The sequence below is a fragment of the Pseudophryne corroboree genome, chromosome 11, assembly GCF_028390025.1.
Source record: "Pseudophryne corroboree isolate aPseCor3 chromosome 11, aPseCor3.hap2, whole genome shotgun sequence".
In the NCBI taxonomy this organism is placed as follows: domain Eukaryota; kingdom Metazoa; phylum Chordata; class Amphibia; order Anura; family Myobatrachidae; genus Pseudophryne; species Pseudophryne corroboree.
The window spans coordinates 122,695,187-122,722,905 of NC_086454.1; the positions used below are offsets into that span (position 1 = coordinate 122,695,187).

The 27,719-nt window shown below is 45.7% G+C and overlaps 1 protein-coding gene across 4 annotated transcripts in view; it reads right to left on the reverse strand.

Annotated features, from left to right (window-relative positions):
• EPS8L2 (EPS8 signaling adaptor L2) overlaps window positions 1-27,719 on the reverse strand; it is a 379,476-nt gene that overhangs the window by 93,403 nt on the left and 258,354 nt on the right. For 3 of the 4 annotated variants that reach the window (XM_063944781.1, XM_063944780.1, XM_063944782.1), the window contains one exon: window positions 27,089-27,153. In XM_063944781.1, coding sequence (XP_063800851.1) covers window positions 27,089-27,153 — 65 coding nt within the window. Of the gene's footprint in view, window positions 1-27,088; window positions 27,154-27,277; window positions 27,448-27,719 lie in introns of those variants that run through there. The other variant, XM_063944783.1, reaches the window with a different exon arrangement.

Here is a 27,719-nt window from a genome sequence, read left to right on the forward strand (position 1 = left end):
CTCCGTAGACAAGGAATCTGTCCATGCTGCGACAGCACTACAAACCCAGGCCGATGCCATAGCCGGCCTAACAATAGTACCAGAATGTGTGTAAATGTACTTCATGGTAACTTCCTGCAGGATCCTTGAGGGTAGCAGTATCCTGGGAAGGCAGTGCCACCTTCTTGGATAAGCGTGTCAACGCCTTGACTACTTTAGGCGAAGATTCCCATCGTATCATGTCCTTTTGTGGGAAGGGATACGCCATAAGAATCCTTTTGGGAACTTGTAGTCTCCTGTCTGGAGATTCCCAAGCCTTTTCGCACAATTCGCTTAGCTCAAATGAGGACGGAAAGGAGATCTCAGGCTTTTTCTCTTTATACGTGTGTACCCTCGTGTCAGGGACAGGGGGGTTCCTCAGTAATATGCAAAACCTCTTTAATAGCAATGATCATGTAACGAATACCTTTTGCCACATTTGGCTGTAATTTTGCATCCTCATAGTCGACAGTGGAATCTGAATCCGTGTCGGTATCTGTGTCAGTGATCTGGGATAATGTGCGTTTCTGAGACCCAGAAGGTCCCGGTGCCACTGGGACAGGCATGGTCTGACTACCTGACTGATCCCTAGCCTCAGTCTTGTCTAATCTCTTATGCAATAAATTTACACTAGCATTCAAGACATTCCACATATCCATCCAGTCCGGTGTCGGCGTTGCCGACGGCGACCTGACAATCATGCACTCCCCCTCCTTCTTAGGCGAGCCTTCATCGTCAAACATGACGACACACGCGTACCGACACACTCCACACACACAGGGAAACTCTTTTCTGAAGACAGGTTCCCCTTTAGGCCCTTTGGAGAGACAGAGAGAGAGTATGCCAGCACACACCCCAGCGCTATATGACCCCGGAGAAAAACACAAAATGTTTACCCAGTAGCGCTGCTGTAATGTATAATCGCCAATTATGTGCCCCCCCTCTACTTTAAAACCCTCTTTCACCGTGTGTCAAGCAGGGGAGAGTCCGGGGAGCTTCCTCTCAGCGGTGCTGTGGAGAGAAAATGGCGCTGGTGAGTGCTGAGGGAGAAGCCCCGCCCGGGCTTCTGTCCCGCTCAAACTTAATAAAATATGGCGGGGGCTCTTTTATATACATGTACAGTGCCCACCTGTACATGTATATAGTCATTTGCCATAGGAGAGGTATTCTATTGCTGCCCAGGGCGCCCCCCCTGCGCCCTTACAGTGACCGGAGTGTGTGAGGTGTATGGGAGCAATGACGCACAGCTGCAGTGCTGTGCGTTACCTCAGTGAAGCACCCGAAAGCTTCTGCCGCCTCAGTAGTCTTCTTTCTTCGTTTCTTCCGGCTCTGTGAGGACAACGGCGGCGCGGCTCTGGGATGAACGCCCAGGACGAACCTGTGTTCCACTCCCTCTGGAGCTAATGGTGTCCAGTAGCCGAGAAGCAGAGCCTATCATTTAAGTAGGTCTGCTCCTCTCTCCTCAGTCCCTCGATGCAGGGAGTCTGTTGCCAGCAGAGCTCCCTGAAAATAAGAAAAAAACCTAACAAAATGCTTTCTTAGCAGGAAACTCAGGAGAGCTCCCTGCAGTGCACCCATCTTCCTCTGGGCACAGTGTAAAACTGAGGTCTGGAGGAGGGGCATAGAAGGAGGAGCCAGTGCACACCCAGAGTGTAAAGTCTTTCTTAAAGTGCCCATGTCTCCTGCAGAGCCCGTCTATTCCCCATGGTCCTTACGGAGTCCCAGCATCCTCTAGGACGTTGGAGAAATATATATATATATATATATATATATATATATAAAATCACCAATGGTAATGTATGGATGGATGTATTATAGAATATTTATATAGAATTTATAAGACACAGTAATGTGTCTGTCACTCACAGTCACAGTCCTCAGCTCAAAGTGTCGCAGCCTAGCAGACTAGCTCCCGACGAGGTGACTAGCCCTGCTGCTGATTCTTACAACTGAGCTGAGTTGCGCCACTTCTTAAACCCTCGGGCCATGCCCAGTCAGCTGAATGCCTGTCCCTCCCACTCCCTGCCCACCTCTCGGAGCTTGCTGAGTCTGAAGAAGCCATCCAGAGCCGATTGCAGAGACTGACTTGCGAGATGATGATATCATCATCTCGCGAGATCCTGGCAGCAGTGCGGCGGCTGGAAGTGGCTGTGAGGGATGTCCATGACAAGGAATAAACAGCCAGGTGACACACACATACATCCCCCCTCTCGGCGTCCCGACGCTAGCACTCCCGCTCACTGATTTATAATAAAGAAAAAAAATGTCCCCACCAACAAAAATGGCTACTGGTGTGCTCTGGCCTGGGCCCCCTGGCATGCCCAGGCCCGGGTAATCTGTACCCCCTCCCCCCCTCTCTTGACAACACTGAGCGTACACGAAGTAGCAAAAAATCGCTCAGCTCCGAGAACATTCGTAAATACTCAGGATCAGGCCCCATGTAACCCACATTCTGTAACATGACAAACTAGAACCATGATAAAGCTGAAAGTAATGAATATTATAACGAATAAAACAATGCTAATACTTTCTCCCCTTCTGAAATGTCATAACCCAAGTGCTGGCTAACCACATAAGGCAGAATAAGTCATTCAAATCTCCAGGTACAAATTCCATAATGTGACCCCCTTCCTCTTAGTATAAACTAATCACTAACAAACGTCTGACTTATTCCCTTATTGCATTTACTTGGGGAGGGGGTGAAAATCAAGGATTATTCAGTCCAGTTGACTGCCACAGGAAGGTAAGTGAGCGTGTGTGTGTGTGTGTGTGTGTGTGTGTGTGTGTGTGTGTGTGTGTGTGTGTGTTTGAAGTGGGGGGGGGGGGGCGTAGGGTGATAATAGATCAACAATGTTATGGTTGAAAGTCAATAAGTCTACTCAATTTGTCAACATGCATTAGTGCAACAGATACTAAAAGGTCAACAGCTACAAAAGGTCAGCATATAAGTCAACAGAGGTTAAGGTCGATAGGGTCAAAAGGTTGATGTGACAATGGTCGACACTCTTTGGGCGGCCAAATCTTGTATATTTCATGTTCTGTGACCACCATCAGCACTTTGCCCAAAGCCTCGTACCGCTAACACTTTACTTGCCACAGGTTACTATTCCCAGTAGACTATTCCATGTAAATAGTAAAATATGAAAATTAGATGAAAACGTGAAAAACACCAAATACAAATGTGTCGACAATTTTTGTGTGTCAACCATTGTCATGTCAACCTTTTGAACCTGTCGCTCTTTTGAACCTGTCAACCTTAAGCACTGTCAACCTTCCATCTATCGACCTCTCAGTTACTGTAGCTCTCGGTTTCCAGATATACCGCATTTATGACGATGTAGTGGTATTTTGAAATACTAGGGAATTTTGGCATCTAGAGAATATATGGATTGGTAAACTTTAAACAGAGGAATGCTGAGTCATGTTTTGTTTAATGTCCATCAAAAAAATTTCATCACAATCCACTGGTTGATTGAAGCAAAATTATTCTACCCCCTTTAAACATCAAACTCAGACTTATGAATAACTTTATAAAGAGGATGAACAAAGATGGAGAAGCTTGCGAGTACCTGAGAGGAAAATTTACACTTCAGAGTGATGATAGAGTTAAGGAAGAATTCTAGTTGGTCTGCAAATTTGTCAACTTCTTAAGGATGAAAACATCCACCAAGTTCTCAAGGTTAATGAGAAAGTGGCTAGGAAAGATTTTAAAGGTGTTGTGCATGGCTTCTTGGATAACAGAAGGGCTGGAAACTATGTTGAGATTTTGAACAACCTTCTAAGGAAGTATCATCAAAATGACACTTCAACATGCCACTGTGGCCCTATTTCTCGGCAGTGTGCGACACACCATCATCTCTCCGCAGATTTAGAGACATTCTTCTGCTTCTGAGAAATTGGGGTACTGCTGGCCCCATCCCTAACAGATCCTGGAGGAGTGACTTTCTATATAACATCAGTTGCCTGTCTCTGAAAGTTGATTTGAGCACCATGCATCAAACTTATATACTTACACCAAGCTGCAATAATATTTTCTATGTTGCTCACATTGGGGTGGCCCTTAATTGATTATGGATACATTTGTTGCTGCACAAGCTCAATGGTCTAACGTGTGTGGCATCATGCTGATCTATCTACCCCTACCAGTGGCGCACCCAGGGGGGGTTTCCGAGTACCCAGAAACCCCCCTCCACTAAAAAAAAAAAAAAAAAAAAAAAAATTTTTTCTAGCTGCATGAGTATTATTAATGACTGTCTAGCGTCCTCTGCAGCCTGCTGTCTTCCTGGTGGCACTTGTAAGTGCAATAAAAGTTTACTTTATTTTAATTATAGTACATATATATCCATGTGCATACATATATACACATGTATATACATACATACAAACACACACACACACACACTATATATATATATATATATATATATATATATATATACGTGTATATATATGTGTACTGTATGTGTGTGTACATATATATATATATATATATATATATATATGTATGTATGCATGCTTAATATGCTATGTATATGTGTATATGTATGTGTGTGTGTATGTATGTATATATATATATATATATGTGTGTAGATATATGTATATACACATATATATATATATATATATATATATATATATATATATATATATATATATATATATATATATATATATATATATATATATATACACACACACAGACACACTAGTTTTACGGACCCAGCATATACTGGGTCACCTCAGTCCCCACCCCCGTGATTGGCTCCGCCCAGTTCTGGAAACCCCCCCATGCAAATCCTGCGTTTGCCACTGCCTACAGCTTCCAATCTTCATACCCAAACACTTACAGAAGCTGCAAATACCTATAATGCTGAAGTGTGAAAGTGGTCCCCGAGGCAATGGAGCAGTTAATGCAGAAACAGGCAGACAAATTTATGGCTGCTGTCACGGAATTTAAGGAGCAGCTCACTTCCACGGCAAACCAGATTTCCGTGAATGAGCAATGTATATAATTGCTAAACTAAAGCAGCAAGTATCCTCATTAACTAAACCCAGTTACGACTGTTGGCTAAAATGGACCATCTTGAAAATATGGTACACATTAACAATCTAGAGCTGGTAGGCCTCCCAGAATCCAAAAAGAGTCCTGATCTCAGGAAAGTCTTCTATACGCAACTTCCTTCCCTCCATAATGTTGCCTTGGATTTACAGCATTTAGAAATTTAATGTGCCCATAGGCTGGGCTCTTATGACCCTGCACAACAGACCTTGCACAGTAATATTCAAGGTTCACAATGGTGTACACAAAGTGACTATATGGTTCTCAGCTCAAACGCCTTTTCATTTTCCCAGAATACTCTGCCAAAGGTACGTGGACAAACAGAGAAATGTCTCTGATTTGCTTACAACTTATCCAAAACTGTCCAGAAGTCTGCCATACTTTACCCAGTGAGACTACTGCTGGGCATGCCAAAGTCTATCTTCAAGAGGAAGAGAAGGAAAGGATCCGATCATCCGACTTCAATTGACTAGACCCCAAAGTCACTTGTTGCTAGGTACCGAGGTTTTCATTTTCATATTAGTGTCTTTATTATTTCCATTTTAATTCTTACAAGCGTTTTCAATTCTCCTTCATATTTGCTTTTAGCAAGTTATGTTGTCCCGCCAACTGTAATAAAACTTCTTTATCTTGATCTTATTTATCCCGTTGCTGATACAATTTAGTTGCCTCATTGTTAATTATAGAGAGAGTACAACGCCCAGGGCCACCATCAGATAGTACCGGGGGTAATGATGTACAGTACAGGGCTCCGAGTGACAGCGGGTCTGGCAGCCTGACAATGATCCCAGTTGTGAACTTCCATTTTTGTTTTTATTATATTTTTAATTTCTATTCCCATATTTACCCTCCAGTTTTTCTTGTTATCCATCAGTATTGTGCTTTATGTTATTTATCAGTATTGTGTTTTATACATTAACTGGTGTTTATTATTTTATGTATCAAAGGAATATCCAGTGGGTCTTGGTCTGATCACTTGGGCCACTAGCTATACTTTTTAGTTTCTAGAGTTTGTTCAGCTTTCTCTACTGTTTCTACAATTTTGATTATGTGGATACTGCGCTTACCCTTTATATTGTAGATTTTGTTTATGTACCCTAAAAAAGAGAAAAGTAAAAACTTTTTTGTTTTAAAAATATATAAATAATAGTTGCATAGCATAGTAAAGTCTCTGGACCTGAAAACAGTGTGAATCTCAGTAGCCAAGTAATCAGTAGTAATAGTTCAGTGCAACAAATATGGACTGGTATTGCTAGCAGCAACTTGTTTTCAACTGTGTGCAGACAATATACATTTTTCAAAGCAATATATTGGTATCTGCAGCCAGAAAGTTTACAAACTATCCTATATTAAGTAAATCATCAATAAAGTTGGTTGTGGGAGAGTGGGTCGTCCAAACAGTACAGAATAGGCAGTCATATGGTTCTATATATTCCACTCAATCCCTTATGAAAACACAGTCCCCTAATTTGAGCTGTAATCCATCAGCAAAGGAACGCAGCTTCTCAAAGAGAGATCCTTAAAATAAGATTTTACTTACTGATAAATCTATTTCTCGTAGTCCGTAGTGGATGCTGGGGACTCCGTCAGGACCATGGGGAATAGCGGCTCCGCAGGAGACAGGGCACAAAAGTAAGCTTTTAGGATCACATGGTGTGTACTGGCTCCTCCCCCTATGACCCTCCTCCAAGCCTCAGTTAGGTACTGTGCCCGGACGAGCGTACACAATAAGGAAGGATCTTGAATCCCGGGTAAGACTCATACCAGCCACACCAATCACACCGTACAACCTGTGATTTGAACCCAGTTAACAGTATGATAACAACGAAGGAGCCTCTGAAAAGATGGCCCACAACAATAACAACCCGATTTTTGTAACAATAATTATGTACAAGTAATGCAGACAATCCGCACTTGGGATGGGCGCCCAGCATCCACTACGGACTACGAGAAATAGATTTATCGGTAAGTAAAATCTTATTTTCTCTAACGTCCTAGTGGATGCTGGGGACTCCGTCAGGACCATGGGGATTATACCAAAGCTCCCAAACGGGCGGGAGAGTGCGGATGACTCTGCAGCACCGAATGAGAGAAACTCCAGGTCCTCCTCAGCCAGGGTATCAAATTTGTAGAATTTTACAAACGTGTTCCTCCCTGACCACGTAGCTGCTCGGCAAAGTTGTAAAGCCGAGACCCCTCGGGCAGCCGCCCAAGATGAGCCCACCTTCCTTGTGGATTGGGCATTTACAGATTTTGGCTGTGGCAGGCCTGCCACAGAATGTGCAAGTTGAATTGTACTACAAATCCAACGAGCAATAGTCTGCTTAGAAGCAGGAGCACCCAGCTTTTTGGGTGCATACAATATAAACAGCCAGTCAGACTTTCTGACTCCAGCCGTCCTGGAATTATATATATATATATATATATATATATATATATATATTGCAGACGACCCGGCACTCCTCACGCTCCCCAGCGTCACGTTAATGCTCCCGTGCCCTCACCTCCTGGGTCCTGGATCCCATGGATAGCAATGCAAATAAGTGCGGCACTGGGAGACTTGTAACTGAAGGTGAAGAAATCGTGTCCTTTATTGTGTCAACGTTTCGGGGACGCAGCCCCTTCGTCAGGATAACCACATAGTGCAAAATATTGTGCTTAAATACCATACAGTGTAGGAGGTACTCACCACTGCCACCCGCCACGCTGCCCGGATCCCGGTCTGGCGTCGCTCCGCTCAACCGGAAGTGACGCGGCTCCGGTCCGTGCGGCTAGCGCATTGGGGCTAGGGAAAGAGTAACCATAGTAACCGGTTACACAAACGACATATCACAACAACTCTACATAAAGTGCTATGTGCATCACATACATAAAAATAACAACATAGATCAGAACTGGGGTATTGCAGACTCGCCGCAACACCTCAGTAAAAATGCAAAATATGAAAAATATGCAAAATGAGTGCAAAACATCAAACAATACATGTGAATATAAATATGATAAAATAACTACACAGCACTGTCCAGCAATGCAACGCCCATAGTGGAGACATATTGGCAACTAAATGAGCCTGTGTGAGTACTGTAGTGCAAATGCACTCTCAGATCTCACGAACTAATGAGGGCACAATATTAACAATTTGCATAAGCCCTGCTGTTCCTAAGGCTTCTTCATGTTGAATGCCTGACTAGGGCTAGTCATTACAAAACAATGCCACAAAACTACCCTGCACAAACCTAGCATAGACACTTATGGCAATAGAAATGGGTTATAGTATGACAGTGGGGGAAGAGCCTGTCAATGCTACAACACCCTGTTCTCGATTACTCATAGAAAGCATCTGTAACTAAGAGCCTCATTGAGACCCATGGGGGATTGGGTATTGAGGACATAAATCCATTTGGATTCAACCTGAAGCAGCCTCTTTGATCGGTCACCACCCCGCAATGTTTGCGGTACTTGGTCAATTATTTTGTAACGGAGGGTGGCCATTCCATGTTTTGCTTGCGCAAAGTGGCGTGCCACAGGCTGGTCACTGCCACCCGATTTGATGGCCTCACGTATGGCGTACCTATGCTGTGCCATTCTGGTCTTGAAGGCACAGTCGGTTTTGCCGACGTAGGCTAACCCACATGGGCAGGTTAGTAAGTAAATGACGAACTTTGAGTCACATGATAGAGGGTATCGAATGCTGTATTTTTTCCCTGTGTGTGGATGCAGGAAACTATCTCCCTGTACCATATACCCACAGGTTGTGCATCCACTACATTTAAAGCAGCCGTTTCTACGTTTAAGGAAATTTTTAGGGTTACTTTTGTTGAACGAGGATATGTCAGTCTTGACGACAAAATCCCTAATGCTGCGCCCCCTAGAATAGCTGGGTAGTAATCTTGACTGGTAGGCTTCGCCCAAATCACGATCAGACGAGATAATGGGCCACAATTGCCTGGTACGCTTCGCTAACTGGGGGCTGCTGGTATTAAACTTGGTTACCCAGGGAAACCTTCCTTTAAGTTGTTTAGGTACGCTAGGTCTCAATAACTGCTGGCGTGTAGCTTTCAATGCTTTTTGTTTGGCTTGTTCTAACAATCCTACTGGATATCCTCTCTCTACAAATTTGTATAACATCTCACTCAATTGTTTATCTCTTGTTGATTGCTGACTGTTGATCCTACATACCCGTAGAAATTGCGAATACGGGAGGCCTGTAATGGTGGATCTGGGGTGGAAGCTATCAAACCTTAACAAATTGTTTCTATCTGTGGCCTTTGTATACAGTTCTGTATTAATTACGCCATTCGTCACTGTAATACACACATCCAGAAAGTTGATCTGCTTCTCACTACACACCATAGTAAATTTGATGGGACTGGATGTGGCGTTGTGTTGCTCAATAATATCAACTAAAAGATTTTCAGCACCCATCCAAAAGATGAGTACGTCATCTATATAGCGTTGGTAAAGACATAACCTTGAAGCAATAGCCACATCTTGTAAAAACAATTCCCTTTCCACTTCCCACATAAACGCATTGGCGAATGCCGGGGCCACAGCACTCCCCATGGCACAGCCAGTGCGCTGTATGTAGAAGTGGTTGTCAAACAAGAAATAGTTGTGGGTCAGCGTAAATTCTAGTAGGGACAGATAGAACTTAATATCTGGCCCTGTATATCTAGGGTTGTTTGTGAGTAGGTGTTCTACTGCTGATAAACCAGCCCCATGAGGAATACAAGTATATAAACTTGTTACATCAATAGATGCCAAGATGGTATTAATAGGTAGGACGCCTAATCCCTCAAGGGTACGCAAAAGTGTGGACGTATCCTTCAAGTGAGTAGTTGTAGCCTGTATGCATGGTTGCAAGCAGCAATCACAATAAATAGAGATTGCCTCACACAAAGAGCCCCTGGCAGAAATAATAGGCCTGCCAGGGGGGTTCACCGCATCTTTATGGATTTTGGGGATCACATAAAAAATGGGAACCACAGGGAATTCAATACATAATGCCTTAGCTACGTCAGGGGTAATAATTGCGGCTTCTACTGCCGACTTCAACAAATCATCCAGTTCTTTCTTAAACGGGCCTGTAGGGTCCCTAGACAGTTTGGCATAAGTGGCATTATCAGCTAGTAACCGCAAACACTCAGCTTTATATTTAGGTGTATCCAAAACCACAATACCCCCTCCCTTATCAGCCTGACGTATGATGATGTCTTCCCTCTTACCAAGATTTACCAGGGCTTCAAATTCGTCTTTGGCTAGGTTGGGATGGCATTTGTTGTAATTAACTTGCTCAGTTGTCTCTAACATCCTGCCAAACGTTCTAATGGAGGAGTTTAAGGTATGTGGGTCAAATGTAGACTTAGTAAGCTTTCTCACCTGCGGTGGAAGAGAACAAGAAGACGAAGAGTCCACAGAGAATTTCACCGCATTGTCCTTAGCAAAATATTCTTTAAGCTTCGACGACCTGATAAGCTTATACTGCTCAACTTTCTGAAGAAAAGGATCAGGTCGGGATGTAGGGATGAATGACAGTCCTCTACTTAACACTTTAGTGTCCAGCGCTGAAATCCGCTCCGTGGAAAGGTCGAAGATCAATTGCGTCTTCCCTTCGGGGGTTTGGTGCCAGTATTGCCGCCCCTTCTGCCTCTTTGTCTGCCCCCCTCGCCTCGTTGGGGCACTTCTCGTCCGGCTATAATGGCTCGAGTACGAACCCCTAAAGGGATCTCCCTTCTGGCTTGTGGGGTCTCTTGTGCTCCTTCTTCTGTCTCACTGGGAGATGTACTGGAGTATTGAGGGCGTTGGAACCTGCGCCTGCTAAAAGGTGGCTGAGTACCACGGCTTTGCGTAGCTTGGTTCCCCAGCCAGGCATAAACTTTATGTTGATCGTAGTCCTGTTGGACCCGAACTCTCTTCTGTTTTTTAAACTTGATGAGGTTCGTTTTGTATGCCTCAATATCATCCGAAAGTTTACTCAGCCACTCCGGTGCCGGTACTTGATTAAGGTTGTGTTCGACTTCAAAGAGCTCAATTTTATTTCTAGTAGCAGTGAGCTCACGTGTAGACTCCTCTATGACCAGAAGTAACAAGTCCATGGAGCATTTATTAAGCACTGCTACCCACCTTTTACAGAAGTTCACATCGTACCGCCCGATGGTCGGCATATTATGAATCCTAAATCCACGTGGGATCTGCTTGGCCCTGTGATAGTCAGACAAAGTCATGGCATGATAGAGAAAGTCAGTCTCTCTTTTGCGTAACCGTAAAAGTTCCTTATAAGTGTCCTCGCTGGATGTTCCGATATCAGTGTCAAAAATCGGTTCTTTATACAGAATATTCTCCGCCTCGGCTTCGGAGAAACTCAAAGTGTCGTAGGTGTCGCATTGCAGGAACAGCGTCGCTCCCTCCACTGCTAGAGCGTCAGTGTTGGACATGATGTAGAAATATGCAAAGTGCAGTGCAAGTGCACTTGCACTGCACTTTGCATATTTCTACATCATGTCCAACACTGACGCTCTAGCAGTGGAGGGAGCGACGCTGTTCCTGCAATGCGACACCTACGACACTTTGAGTTTCTCCGAAGCCGAGGCGGAGAATATTCTGTATAAAGAACCGATTTTTGACACTGATATCGGAACATCCAGCGAGGACACTTATAAGGAACTTTTACGGTTACGCAAAAGAGAGACTGACTTTCTCTATCATGCCATGACTTTGTCTGACTATCACAGGGCCAAGCAGATCCCACGTGGATTTAGGATTCATAATATGCCGACCATCGGGCGGTACGATGTGAACTTCTGTAAAAGGTGGGTAGCAGTGCTTAATAAATGCTCCATGGACTTGTTACTTCTGGTCATAGAGGAGTCTACACGTGAGCTCACTGCTACTAGAAATAAAATTGAGCTCTTTGAAGTCGAACACAACCTTAATCAAGTACCGGCACCGGAGTGGCTGAGTAAACTTTCGGATGATATTGAGGCATACAAAACGAACCTCATCAAGTTTAAAAAACAGAAGAGAGTTCGGGTCCAACAGGACTACGATCAACATAAAGTTTATGCCTGGCTGGGGAACCAAGCTACGCAAAGCCGTGGTACTCAGCCACCTTTTAGCAGGCGCAGGTTCCAACGCCCTCAATACTCCAGTACATCTCCCAGTGAGACAGAAGAAGGAGCACAAGAGACCCCACAAGCCAGAAGGGAGATCCCTTTAGGGGTTCGTACTCGAGCCATTATAGCCGGACGAGAAGTGCCCCAACGAGGCGAGGGGGGCAGACAAAGAGGCAGAAGGGGCGGCAATACTGGCACCAAACCCCCGAAGGGAAGACGCAATTGATCTTCGACCTTTCCACGGAGCGGATTTCAGCGCTGGACACTAAAGTGTTAAGTAGAGGACTGTCATTCATCCCTACATCCCGACCTGATCCTTTTCTTCAGAAAGTTGAGCAGTATAAGCTTATCAGGTCGTCGAAGCTTAAAGAATATTTTGCTAAGGACAATGCGGTGAAATTCTCTGTGGACTCTTCGTCTTCTTGTTCTCTTCCACCGCAGGTGAGAAAGCTTACTAAGTCTACATTTGACCCACATACCTTAAACTCCTCCATTAGAACGTTTGGCAGGATGTTAGAGACAACTGAGCAAGTTAATTACAACAAATGCCATCCCAACCTAGCCAAAGACGAATTTGAAGCCCTGGTAAATCTTGGTAAGAGGGAAGACATCATCATACGTCAGGCTGATAAGGGAGGGGGTATTGTGGTTTTGGATACACCTAAATATAAAGCTGAGTGTTTGCGGTTACTAGCTGATAATGCCACTTATGCCAAACTGTCTAGGGACCCTACAGGCCCGTTTAAGAAAGAACTGGATGATTTGTTGAAGTCGGCAGTAGAAGCCGCAATTATTACCCCTGACGTAGCTAAGGCATTATGTATTGAATTCCCTGTGGTTCCCATTTTTTATGTGATCCCCAAAATCCATAAAGATGCGGTGAACCCCCCTGGCAGGCCTATTATTTCTGCCAGGGGCTCTTTGTGTGAGGCAATCTCTATTTATTGTGATTGCTACTTGCAACCATGCATACAGGCTACGACTACTCACTTGAAGGATACGTCCACACTTTTGCGTACCCTTGAGGGATTAGGCGTCCTACCTATTAATACCATCTTGGCATCTATTGATGTAACAAGTTTATATACTTGTATTCCTCATGGGGCTGGTTTATCAGCAGTAGAACACCTACTCACAAACAACCCTAGATATACAGGGCCAGATATTAAGTTCTATCTGTCCCTACTAGAATTTACGCTGACCCACAACTATTTCTTGTTTGACAACCACTTCTACATACAGCGCACTGGCTGTGCCATGGGGAGTGCTGTGGCCCCGGCATTCGCCAATGCGTTTATGTGGGAAGTGGAAAGGGAATTGTTTTTACAAGATGTGGCTATTGCTTCAAGGTTATGTCTTTACCAACGCTATATAGATGACGTACTCATCTTTTGGATGGGTGCTGAAAATCTTTTAGTTGATATTATTGAGCAACACAACGCCACATCCAGTCCCATCAAATTTACTATGGTGTGTAGTGAGAAGCAGATCAACTTTCTGGATGTGTGTATTACAGTGACGAATGGCGTAATTAATACAGAACTGTATACAAAGGCCACAGATAGAAACAATTTGTTAAGGTTTGATAGCTTCCACCCCAGATCCACCATTACAGGCCTCCCGTATTCGCAATTTCTACGGGTATGTAGGATCAACAGTCAGCAATCAACAAGAGATAAACAATTGAGTGAGATGTTATACAAATTTGTAGAGAGAGGATATCCAGTAGGATTGTTAGAACAAGCCAAACAAAAAGCATTGAAAGCTACACGCCAGCAGTTATTGAGACCTAGCGTACCTAAACAACTTAAAGGAAGGTTTCCCTGGGTAACCAAGTTTAATACCAGCAGCCCCCAGTTAGCGAAGCGTACCAGGCAATTGTGGCCCATTATCTCGTCTGATCGTGATTTGGGCGAAGCCTACCAGTCAAGATTACTACCCAGCTATTCTAGGGGGCGCAGCATTAGGGATTTTGTCGTCAAGACTGACATATCCTCGTTCAACAAAAGTAACCCTAAAAATTTCCTTAAACGTAGAAACGGCTGCTTTAAATGTAGTGGATGCACAACCTGTGGGTATATGGTACAGGGAGATAGTTTCCTGCATCCACACACAGGGAAAAAATACAGCATTCGATACCCTCTATCATGTGACTCAAAGTTCGTCATTTACTTACTAACCTGCCCATGTGGGTTAGCCTACGTCGGCAAAACCGACTGTGCCTTCAAGACCAGAATGGCACAGCATAGGTACGCCATACGTGAGGCCATCAAATCGGGTGGCAGTGACCAGCCTGTGGCACGCCACTTTGCGCAAGCAAAACATGGAATGGCCACCCTCCGTTACAAAATAATTGACCAAGTACCGCAAACATTGCGGGGTGGTGACCGATCAAAGAGGCTGCTTCAGGTTGAATCCAAATGGATTTATGTCCTCAATACCCAATCCCCCATGGGTCTCAATGAGGCTCTTAGTTACAGATGCTTTCTATGAGTAATCGAGAACAGGGTGTTGTAGCATTGACAGGCTCTTCCCCCACTGTCATACTATAACCCATTTCTATTGCCATAAGTGTCTATGCTAGGTTTGTGCAGGGTAGTTTTGTGGCATTGTTTTGTAATGACTAGCCCTAGTCAGGCATTCAACATGAAGAAGCCTTAGGAACAGCAGGGCTTATGCAAATTGTTAATATTGTGCCCTCATTAGTTCGTGAGATCCGAGAGTGCATTTGCACTACAGTACTCACACAGGCTCATTTAGTTGCCAATATGTCTCCACTATGGGCGTTGCATTGCTGGACAGTGCTGTGTAGTTATTTTATCATATTTATATTCACATGTATTGTTTGATGTTTTGCACTCATTTTGCATATTTTTCATATTTTGCATTTTTACTGAGGTGTTGCGGCGAGTCTGCAATACCCCAGTTCTGATCTATGTTGTTATTTTTATGTATGTGATGCACATAGCACTTTATGTAGAGTTGTTGTGATATGTCGTTTGTGTAACCGGTTACTATGGTTACTCTTTCCCTAGCCCCAATGCGCTAGCCGCACGGACCGGAGCCGCGTCACTTCCGGTTGAGCGGAGTGACGCCAGACCGGGATCCGGGCAGCGTGGCGGGTGGCAGTGGTGAGTACCTCCTACACTGTATGGTATTTAAGCACAATATTTTGCACTATGTGGTTATCCTGACGAAGGGGCTGAGTCCCCGAAACGTTGACACAATAAAGGACACGATTTCTTCACCTTCAGTTACAAGTCTCCCAGTGCCGCACTTATTTGCATTGCTATATATATATATATATATATATATATATATATATATATATATATATATATATATATATATATATATATATATATATTTTCAGGGCCCTGACAACGTCTAGCAACTTGGAGTCCTCCAAGACCCTAGTAGCCGCAGGCACCACAATAGGTTGTTTCAGGTGAAACGCTGACACCACCTTAGGAAGAAACTGGGGACAGGTCCGCAGTTCTGCCCTGTCCGAATGGAAAATCAAATATGGGCTTTTGTAAGACAAAGCCGCCAATTTAGACAATCGCCTGGCCGAGGCCAGGGCCAACAGCATGGTCACTTTCCATGTGAGATATTTCAAATCCACAGATTTGAGCGGTTCAAACAAATATGATTTGAGGAATCCCAACACTACGTTGAGATCCCACGGTGCCACTGGAGGCACAAAAGGGGCTGTATATGCAATACTCCCTTGACAAACGTCTGGACTTCAGGAACCGAAGCCAATTCTTTCTGGAAGAAAATCTACAGGGCCGAAACTTGAACCTTAATGGACCCCAATTTGAGGCTCATAGACACTCCTGTTTGCAGGAAGTGCAGAAATCGACCTAGTTGAAATTTCTTCGTGGGGCCTTCATGGCCTCACCCACGCAACATATTTTTACCACATGTGGTGATAACGTTGTGCGGTCACCTCCTTCCTGGCTTTGACCAGGGTAGGTATGACCTCTTCCGGAATGCCTTTTCCCTTAGAATCCGGCGTTCAACCGCCATGCCGTCAAACGCAGCCGCGGTAAGTCTTGGAACAGACATGGTACTTGCTGAAGCAAGTCCCTTCTTAGCTCCTGAGGCCATTAGTCCTCTATGAGCATCTCTTGAAGTTCCGGGTACCAAGTCCCTCTTGGCCAATCCGGAGCCACGAGTATAGTTCTTACTCCTCTACGTCTTATAATTCTCAATACCTTGGTTATGAGAAGCAGAGGAGGGAACACATACACCGACTGTTACACCCACGGTGTTACCAGGACATCCACAGCTATCGCCTGAAGGTCTCGTGACCTGGGGCAATACCTGTCCCGTTTTTTGTTCGGGCGGGACGCCATCATGTCCACCTTTGGTCTTTCCCAACGGTTCACAATCATGCGGAAAACTTCCCTATGAAGTTCCCACTCTCCCGGGTGGAGGTCGTGCCTGCTGAGGAAGTCTGCTTCCCAGTCGTCCACTCCCGGGAATGAACACTGCTGACAGTGCTATCACATGATTTTCCGCCTAGCGAAAAATCCTTGCAGTTTTGCCACTGCCCTCCTGCTTCTTGTGCCGCCCTTTCTGTTTACATGGGCGACTGCCGTGATGTTATCCCACTGGATCAATACCGGCTGACCTTGAAGCAGAGGTCTTGCTAAGTTTAGAGCATTATAAATTTGCTCTTAGCTCCAGTATATTTATGTGGAGGGAATTCTCCAGACTTGATCACACTCCCTGGAAATTTTTTCCCTGTGTGACTGCTCCCCAGCCTCTCAGGCTGGCCTCCGTGGTCACCAGCATCCAATCCTGAATGCCGAATCTACGGCCCTCTAGAAGATGAGCACTCTGTAATCACCACAGGAGAGACACCCTTGTCCTTGGATATAGGGTTATCCGCTGATGCATCTGAAGATGCGATCCGGACCATTTGTCCAGCAGATCCCACTGAAGAGTTCTTGCGTGAAATCTGCCGAATGGAATCGCTTCGTAATAAGCCACCATTTTTACCAGGACTCTTGTGCAATGATGCACTGACACTTTTCCTGGTTTTAGGAGGATCCCGATTAGCTCGGATAACTCCCTGGCTTTCTCCTCTGGGAGAAACACCTTTTTCTGGACTGTGTCCAGAATCATCCCTAGGACCAGCAGACGTGTCGTCGGAACAACTGCGGTTTTGGAATATTTAGAATCCACCCGTGTTGTCGTAGAACTACTTGAGATAGTGCTACTCCGACCTCCAACTGTTCTCTGGACCTTGTTCTTATCAGGAGGTCGTCCATTTTCTTTGAAGACGAATCCTCATTTCGGTCATTACCTTGGTAAGGACCCGGGGTGCCTTGGACAATCCAACGGCATCGTCTGAAACTGATAGTGACAGTTCTGTACCACGAACCTGAGATACCCTTGGTGAGAAAGGCAAATTTTGGGACATGGAGGTAAGCATCCCTGATGTCCCGGGACACCATATAGTCCCCTTCTTCCCGGTTCGCTATCACTGCTCTGAGTGACTCCATCTGGATTTGAACCTTTGTAAGTGTTCAAATATTTCAGATTTAGAATAGGTCTCACCTAGCCTTCTGGCTTCAGTACCACAATATAGTGTGGAATAATACCCCTTTCCCTGTTGTAGGAGGGGTAATTTTATTATCACCTGCTGGGAATACAGCTTGTGAATTGTTTTCAATACTGCCTCCCTGTCGGAGGGAGACATTGGTACAGCAGACTACAGGAACCTGCGAGGGGGAAACGTCTCGACATTCCAATCTGTACCCCTTGGATACTACTTGTAGGATCCAGGGGTCCTGTACGGTCCTAGCATCATGCTGAGAACTTGGTAGAAGCGGTGGAGGGCTTCTGTTCCTGGGAATGGGCTGCCTGCTGCAGTCTTCTTCCCTTTCCTCTATCCCTGGGCAGATATGACTCTTATAGGGACGAAAGGACTGAGGCTGAAAAGACGGTGTCTTTTTCTGCAGAGATGTGACTTAGGGTAAAAAACGGTGGATTTTCCAGCAGTTGCCGTGGCCACCAGGTCCCATGGACCGACCCCAAATAACTCCTCCCCTTTATACGGCAATACATCTTTGTGCCGTTTGGAATCTGCATCACCTGACCACTGTCGTGTCCATAAACATCTTCTTGCAGATATGGACATCGCATTTACTCTTGATGCCAGAGTGCAAATATCCCTCTGCGCATCTCGCATATATAGAAATGCATCCTTTAAATGCTCTATAGTCAATAAAATACTGTCCCTGTCAAGGGTATCAATATTTTTAGTCAGGGAATCCGACCAAGCCACCTCAGCTCTGCACATCCAGGCTGAGGCGATCGCTGGTCGCAGTATAACACCAGCATGTGTGTGTATACTTTTTAGGATATTTTTCAGCCTCCTATCAGCTGGCTCCTTAAGTACGGCCCTATCTGTAGATGGTACCGCCACTTGTTCTGATAAGCATGTGAGCGCCTTATCCACCCTAAGGGGTGTTTCCCAACGCGCCCTAACTTCTGGCGGGAAAGGGTATACCGCCAATAATTTTCTATCGGGGGAAACCCACGCATCATCCCACACTTCATTTAATTTATCTGATTCAGGAAAAACTACAGGTAGTTTTTTCACATCCCACATAATACCCTTTTTTGTGGTACTTGTAGTATCAGAAATATGTAACACCTCCTTCATTGCCCTTAACGTGTGGCCCTAAAGGAAAATACGTTTGTTTCTTCACCGTCGACACTGAAATCAGTGTCCGTGTCTGGGTCTGTGTCGACCGACTGAGGTAAATGGGCGTTTTACAGCCCCTGACGGTGTTTTAGACGCCTGGACAGGTACTAATTTGATCGCCGGCCGTCTCATGTCGTCAACCGGCTTGCAGCGTGTTGACATTATCACGTAATTCCATAAATAAGCCATCCATTCCGGTGTCGACTCCCTAGAGAGTGACATCACCATTACAGGCAATTTGCTCCGCCTCCTCACCAACATTTTCCTCATACATGTCGACACACACGTACCGACATACAGCACACACATAGGGAATGCTCTGATAGAGGACAGGACCCACTAGCCCTTTGGGGAGACAGAGGGAGAGTTTGCCAGCACACACCAAAACGCTATAATTATACAGGGACAACCTTTATATAAGTGTTCCTCCCTTATAGCATTTAATATATATTCATATCGCCAAATCAGTGCCCCCCCTCTCTGTTTTAACCCTGTTTCTGTAGTGCAGTGCAGGGGAGAGCATGGGAGCCTTCCCACCAGCATTTCTGTGAGGGAAAATGGCGCTGTGTGCTGAGGAGAATAGGCCCCGCCCCCTTTTCGGCGGGCTTCTTCTCCGGAGTTTGTGATATCTGGCAGGGGTTAAATACATCCATATAGCCTCAAGGGCTATATGTGATGTATTTTTCGCCATACAGGTATTATACATTGCTGCCCAGGGCGCCCCCCCCCGCGCCCTGCACCCTCCGTGACCGCTGTGTGAAGTGTGCTGACAACAATGGCGCACAGCTGCAGTGCTGTGCGCTACCTGATGAAGACTGAAAGTCTTCTGCCGCCTGGTTCCGGACCTCTTCAATCTTCAGCATCTGCAAGGGGGGTCGGCGGCGCGGCTCCGGGACGAACCCCAGGGCGAGACCTGTGTTCCGACTCCCTCTGGAGCTAATGGTGTCCAGTAGCCTAAGAAGCCAATCCATCCTGCACGCAGGTGAGTTCACTTCTCTCCCCTAAGTCCCTCGTAGCAGTGAGCCTGTTGCCAGCAGGACTCACTGAAAATAAAGAACCTAAAAACTTTTTCTAAGCAACTCTTTAAGAGAGCCACCTAGATTGCACCCTGCTCGGACGGGCACAAAAACCTAACTGAGGCTTGGAGGAGGGTCATAGGGGGAGGAGCCAGTACACACCATGTGATCCTAAAAGCTTACTTTTGTGCCCTGTCTCCTGCGGAGCCGCTATTCCCCATGGTCCTGACGGAGTCCCCAGCATCCACTAGGACGTTAGAGAAATGTTGGAATAATAAGTGTTCTCACTGCTGTTAGTAGGATTAGGTGGCGATACTCTACAATCCAAAGTAGAATTTATTGAAACACGCATTTCTCTATTTTGTCATATACTTAGCGACTTCCTCAGATGGTTGAAGTTAATTTACCTGACACTGCTGTGCTCAATATTTTATTTAGAATCAACAATCTGATGGGCACAAGTTTATATACCACAGCAGGGCCGTAACTATAGGGAGGATGGGGGAAAGAAATTGGCACGTGCCCCGGATCTGGTGTGTGTGTGGGTGGATGTGTTTTTCTGCAGCCGCGAGATTGTCAATCAAACCTGCAGCCATGGTTATGAAGACAGACCTCCATGATCCGCCCAATCTAGAACTCGCATAGTGATTTGGGCATCAGCACTCTCCCATTGGCTGCTGACTGGTGGCGGATGAGTTTGAATCTGTTCCATAGAACACTGGTGTGGTCTGTGAAGCGGGCAGCGGACTCTGGAAGTCTAACATTCTTGCCTACAGTGACACAGAATCGGTGGCAGCTGGGGGACATGAAAGCGTTGGAGCCGGAGTGTGCCGTTGTGGTGGGGGAGACGGAAGACAATGAGTGGGAGGAGGATTTCTGTGACTGCATGGATAAACCCTCGTGGCTAAATGGAGCCTGAATGACAGCTGGTGTGTCAGAGGCTGATCAAGCCAGGTCGGAGGGTATCAGTTACAGCGGTGGTTCTCAAACTCGGTCCTCAGGACCCCACACAGTTCACGTTTTCCATGTCACCCAGCAGGTGCACTGTTTACCACCAACTGTCACATATTCAAAATCTACAGGTGACCTGCAAAACATGAACCATGTGGGGTCCTGAGGACCGAGTTTGAGAACCTATGAGTTACAGTATTGCGGTGGAGGTAGACAATGGAGACTCTGTGGGGTAAATTTACTAAGCTCCCGATTTTGACCGAGATGCCGTTTTTTCATCAAAGTGTCATCTCGGTAATTTACTAAGCAATAATCACGGCAGTGATGAGGGCATTCGTAATATTTTGAAGTCCTAGGAAAAAAATCACGAATGAATACACCATCGGTCAAAACGCGGCTGTTTAAGTATGAATCTCGGTCATTTACTAAGAAGTGCAAAGCAAAAAAAAACAAACACTGCCGTGAAAAATTACAACTCGTAAAAAAGTGCTAAAAAAAAAACAGACCTTTTTTTTTTATTCGTGATTGGATAGGCATGCAGGGATCCATGAGATCCGTGCATGTATATCAGTGGGAAGGGGTGGGAAAGTGCTTATTTTTTCAAAAAAAATTGCGTGGGGTCCCCCCTCCTAAGCATAACCAGCCTCGGGCTCTTTGAGCCGATCCTGGTTGCAGAAATATGGTGAAAAAATTGACAGGGGTTCCCCCATATTTAAGCAACCAGCATCGGGCTCTGCGCCTGGTCCTGGTTCCAAAAATACGGGGGACAAAAAGAGTAGGGGTCCCCCGTATTTTTAAAACCAGCACCGGGCTCCACTAGCTGGACAGATAATGCCACAGCCGGGGGTCACTTTTATATAGTGCCCTGCGGCCGTGGCATCAAAAATCCAACTAGTCACCCCTGGCCGGGGTACCCTGGGGGAGTGGGGACCCCTTCAATCAAGGGGTCCCCCCCCCCAGCCACCCAAGGGCCAGGGGTGAAGCCCGAGGCTGTCCCCCCCCATCCAATGGGCTGCGGATGGGGGGGCTGATAGCCTTTGTTGTAAAAGAAAAGATATTGTTTTTAGTAGCAGTACTACAAGTCCCAGCAAGCCTCCCCCGCATGCTGGTACTTGGAGAACCACAAGTACCAGCATGCGGCGGAAAAACGGGCCCGCTGGTACCTGTAGTACTACTACTAAAAAAATACCCAAAAAAACACAAGACACACACACCGTGAAAGTATAATTTTATTACATACATACACACATACATACATACTTACCTTATGTTCCCACGCAGGTCGGTCCTCTTCTCCAGTAGAATCCAAGGGGTACCTGTTGAAGAAATTATACTCACGAGATCCAGGGGTCCAGGGTCCTCGGGGAATCCAGGTGTAATCCACGTACTTGAAAAAAATAACAAAACGGACACCCGAGCCACGCACTAAAAGGGGACCCATGTTTGCACATGGATCCCCTTTTCCCGACTGCCAGAAACCCACTCTGACTGATGTCTAAGTGGGTTTCTTCAGCCAATCATGGAGTGCCACGTTGTAGCACTCTCCTGATCGGCTGTGTGCTCCTGTACTGAGTGACAGGCGGCACACGGCAGTGTTACAATGTAGCGCCTATGCGCTCCATTGTAACCAATGCTGGGAACTTTCTGCCCTGCGGTTGACCTAAAGTGACGTCACCGCTGAGCAGAAAGTTCCCAGCATTGGTTACAATGGAGCGCATAGGCGCTACATTGTAACACTGCCGTGTGCCGCCTGTCACTCAGTACAGGAGCACACAGCCGATCAGGAGAGTGCTACAACGTGGCACTCCATGATTGGCTGAAGAAACCCACTTAGACATCAGTCAGAGTGGGTTTCTGGCAGTCGGGAAAAGGGGATCCATGTGCAAACATGGGTCCCCTTTTAGTGCGTGGCTCGGGTGTCCGTTTTGTTATTTTTTTCAAGTACGTGGATTACACCTGGATTCCCCGAGGACCCTGGACCCCTGGATCTCGTGAGTATAATTTCTTCAACAGGTACCCCTTGGATTCTACTGGAGAAGAGGACCGACCTGCGTGGGAACATAAGGTAAGTATGTATGTATGTGTGTATGTATGTAATAAAATTATACTTTCACGGTGTGTGTGTCTTGTGTTTTTTTGGGTATTTTTTTAGTAGTAGTACTACAGGTACCAGCGGGCCCGTTTTTCCGCCGCATGCTGGTACTTGTGGTTTTCCAAGTACCAGCATGCGGGGGAGGCTTGCTGGGACTTGTAGTACTGCTACTAAAAACAATATCTTTTCTTTTACAACAAAGGCTATCAGCCCCCCCATCCGCAGCCCATTGGATGGGGGGGGACAGCCTCGGGCTTCACCCCTGGCCCTTGGGTGGCTGGGGGGGGGACCCCTTGATTGAAGGGGTCCCCACTCCCCCAGGGTACCCCGGCCAGGGGTGACTAGTTGGATTTTTGATGCCACGGCCGCAGGGCACTATATAAAAGTGACCCCCGGCTGTGGCATTATCTGTCCAGCTAGTGGAGCCCGGTGCTGGTTTTAAAAATACGGGGGACCCCTACTCTTTTTGTCCCCCGTATTTTTGGAACCAGGACCAGGCGCAGAGCCCGATGCTGGTTGCTTAAATATGGGGGAACCCCTGTCATTTTTTTCCCCATATTTCGGCAACCAGGATCGGCTCAAAGAGCCCGAGGCTGGTTATGCTTAGGAGGGGGGACCCCACGCAATTTTTTTTTAAATATTTGACAGTGTTTAATTTAAAAAAAACAAAAAAAATGAACCCCAGCACGGATCACACAGATCCGGCCGAGATTCATTGTAAAAAAGTCGGCAGTGTTTTGCTAATCACTGCCGTAAAAATAGAAAAAAAACCACGAATGACATCGACATCGGAACAAAAGAAAAACCCGAATACGACAGCTTAGTAAATTAGTCGTAATCAATTCAAAAAGTTGCAGTTTTACACTTTCGATGTCATTCGTGATTGAACTTTGACCTGAAACGGGAAAATACGAATCTTAGTAAATTTACCCCCGTGTGTGGCAAGGATGCTGCAGTAGAGAAGGAGGAAGAAGTGGAGGTGGATGAGGAGACACTACTGGAGATGGAGAGAGAGTTAGGGCTTGTAAGCACAAAATAAAATACCTGACACAAGCATAGACAAAACCCTGTACTTTGATCTTGTCAAAGTAGTTTCTAAAAGACTGCTTGCAGCATAGAGCACTGTGGGGCTAATTCACAGTCAGGAGCAAAGCAAAAAACAAAAACAAAATAGGAGTAACCTTGCACCTTGGCAAAACCATATGTACTACAGGTAGGGCTGGGTTAAAATGTGTAGAAAGATATAAATTTCAGACGGCCATGGGGGGGGGATTTGATATGCCGGCTGTCGGGATCCCGGCGCTCATCATACCAGCGTCGGGATCCCGACAGCCGGCATACGGACAACTATTCTCCCTCTTGGGGTGTCCACGACACCCCCGGAGGGAGAATAAATAGCGTAGCGCGCATAGCATGCCATCTTGCCCGCAGTGAGCCCGCAAGTGGCTGCTTTGCGCTCGCCCCACTGCCTGCATGCTGGCGGTCGGGATCCCAATCGCCGGCAAAACTTAGTAGACCCGGCCATATCCTAGCTCGAATCTATATTGTACAGTAAAAATATCTGTGTGCTACATGCACACAAATCTACCCTGTATGCATAAATAATAATACATGTATTTGCACCCTTGCAGCACATGGTTTGCCGGGTGCAGTTACTCCTCTTCTTTTGCATTGCTCCCAAGTGTGAATCAGCTCCTATTTGCTTAGTGAGCACTTCTATTAGAGCTGCAGCCACTGGCTCAGGTAACGTTATCAGAAAGGCCCATTAGCTTATACTACTTCTTAGGCTTACTGTTAAATGCTCTAAAACAATGTGCTGAACATGACCATGTCTGTGAGCAGTTAAGGAGTGGCTACGTAGGGGAGGAAACGACCTTTGCATCTAACCAGATTTCCCTTGGCACTTGGCAATAGTTATCACATGCTGTTGTGCTGAGCTATATAATAATTATCTGCTCCCAACATCAGTGATACTGTCTGTATATGACACTTTCCAAGTGATTAGAGCCTAAGAAGTAATATAAATGTCATGTGCAGATGTGAATTAGAATTAATTTAGGCTTACCATACCAAACCTCCCAACATTTGGGATAGTAGAACAGGGACATTTATGCGGCGAAGCCGCGGCGGATTTTGAAAAGGGGCATGGTCTATTGAGAAGGTGGCGTGGCTTCACGGATGTGCCGCAATCACGAGCTACGCCCCCCGTTTTCGTCACTGAGGGGGCATGCCCAGCGCTTTATGAGCTGCTGGCATGCCCCCTCTCCCTCTGTCACTTGTGAATAGACGCTGTGCACATACTTATATATGTATTATCTATATATATTATCTTTCTACTGTATATTTAATAGATATATATAGATATATATATATATATATATATATATATATATATATATATATATATATATAATATGTATCAAATCAATCCAAAATGGCTCGCTGGTCTTATATAGTACAGGCTACTGTGTAACTTGCAGTGTGTATGAAAATAACACTACCACGCCGATTTCTAGCCAGACAGCCTGCCCCAGCGTTACAGCCTCTTGTAAACAGACAGCCCAGCACTGGGAAAAGAAATACGCTGTGAATCAGAGGGGTGTGGCCGGCCAACATCGCGCGTCATACAGGGGGCGTGGCAAAAACGGTCAAAGCCGCTAGACTGCTCGTGGCTTCTCCTGCAGTGTTAGGATGGTGCGAGCATGTGCGCTACATCCAATCGCTGCGGCTCCTACACGCAGAGAGGCACAGTGACAGAGCTGTCTCCCAACCTCCCCCAGCCCGCGGGGCACTGCGGCCCGTGGGTGGGACAGCAGGACAGACTCTGAAAAACGGGACTGTCCCGCTAAAATCGGGACAGTTGGGAGGTAAGCCATACGATCCCTTTAAACCGGGACACGCATGGATTACACAGGTTCTGTGGCTGATTAAAACCAGGGGGTTTATTTACTAAAGTCCCGATTTTTTCTGAGTTTGTTTGTTTTTTTCAAAGTGTCAACACAGGAATTTACTAAACATAAATCTTGGCAGTGTTGGGGCTATTCGTAATGGTTTTCACGGCAGAGGGCAGAAATACGAATGAATAGACTATCGGTCAAACGCGGCTGTTTGTTCATAGAACACAGTGTTTTACTATTCATTCGTTTCGTATTTGGGTGTTTGTCTGTGAATGTTCAATTGCGGTCGTATTTTTTCGCAAATCGTAAAAATAAGCAGCAAAAAAATAGACCTGCTTTTTCCTGGCGTGCTTGGATAATCATGCACGGATTAGTAAGATCCGTGCATGCTTCTCTGTAGGAAAGGGTCTGTTTTCCTTAAAAATCATAGAAAAAAATTGCGTGGGGTCCCCCCTAAGCATAACAAGCCTACAGGGGGAAAATTGCGTAGGGTGCCCCCATATTTATACAACCAGCACCGGGCTCTGCGTCCGGTCCTGGTTCACAAAATACGGGGGACAAATGATGTAGGGGTCCCCCGTACTTTTTAAACCAGCACCGGGCTCCACTAGCCAGAGAGATAATGCCACAGCCGGGGGGACACTTTTATATAGGTCCCTGCGGCCGTGGCATTACCCCCCCAACTAGTCAGCCCCCCTCCAGCCACCCAAGGGCCAGGGATGAAGCCCAAGGCTGTCCCCCCATCCCTGGGCGGTGGATGGGGGGCTGATAGCCTTTGTGTAAAATAAAGAATATTTTTGTGGTAGAACTACAAGTCCCAGCAAGCCTCCCCGCAAGCTGGTACTTCCATTCTCAGCCCATCTACCAGCCCGTCATGTGAAGCATGGAAATGGGTGCAGGAGACGTCTCCAGCCTTGCAGGAAAGCCTCGGCACTCTTTTGATTTGATTTCTGCACCATCGCACAGCCCCGGCTTCTGAGCCAAGCAGCCGGAATGTACTGAGGGGCTGGTTGTGGTCGGGGAAAGACATCCCTCTCCAATCTATAATCCTTTTAGTCTGTAGCACATCTGATGTCCTGTGACATGTTACTAGTGCACCTGCTATTTATCATTATACAGAAATTATTAACATTCTAATTAGCATTTATTTATACAGCGCCAGCACACTCTATAACGTTTTACAACTGGGCACAAACACAGTAGTAAAATATACACTTACCTCCACGTTGTACTGAGACGTTTCATGCATGATGACATTCGAGTTGGAATATTTTTTCCTCTGCTCTGTAAGATAAAACATATGCTTATCACTATTGATGATAGTATTAATAGCATATAATATATTTTAAATATTAGTCAGAACACTCCCTGGATAAGACATGAAGAGAGCAGGAGAACCCAGACGTACCAAACACTGCTGGGCCCTACAGTGGAGGACCGTGATATGAATTCATTAATCATGCAGACTTGTAAATTCAGCTAGATATCTAAATCTTTGTGTTGTACTTGAAATGGGAAAGCAGTGCACACATCCAAGCAGTAACAGGTTTTCTCTCGACTAGCTCCCCAACAGGAAGCGACATCCTAATCATGTCAGCACACACCCACTTTTACCAATCAACTCTCCTCATTGTAGATTAACCCAAGATTAGTGGCCACGCCTGACTGTGGAGCTGTCCAGTGTTAACAAACCACCTTGCAGCTATGTCTTTCCCTTCACAATAAGGTTTTATGGCCATATAAAAGAGGTTGTGACAGCGGTCTCTTAGTGTTTTAAGATGGGTATGGTCATTTATGATGGTTAAAGGTAGGATGCCTCTTCTGCTGTCAAGTAATAGTGTAGAGTATGT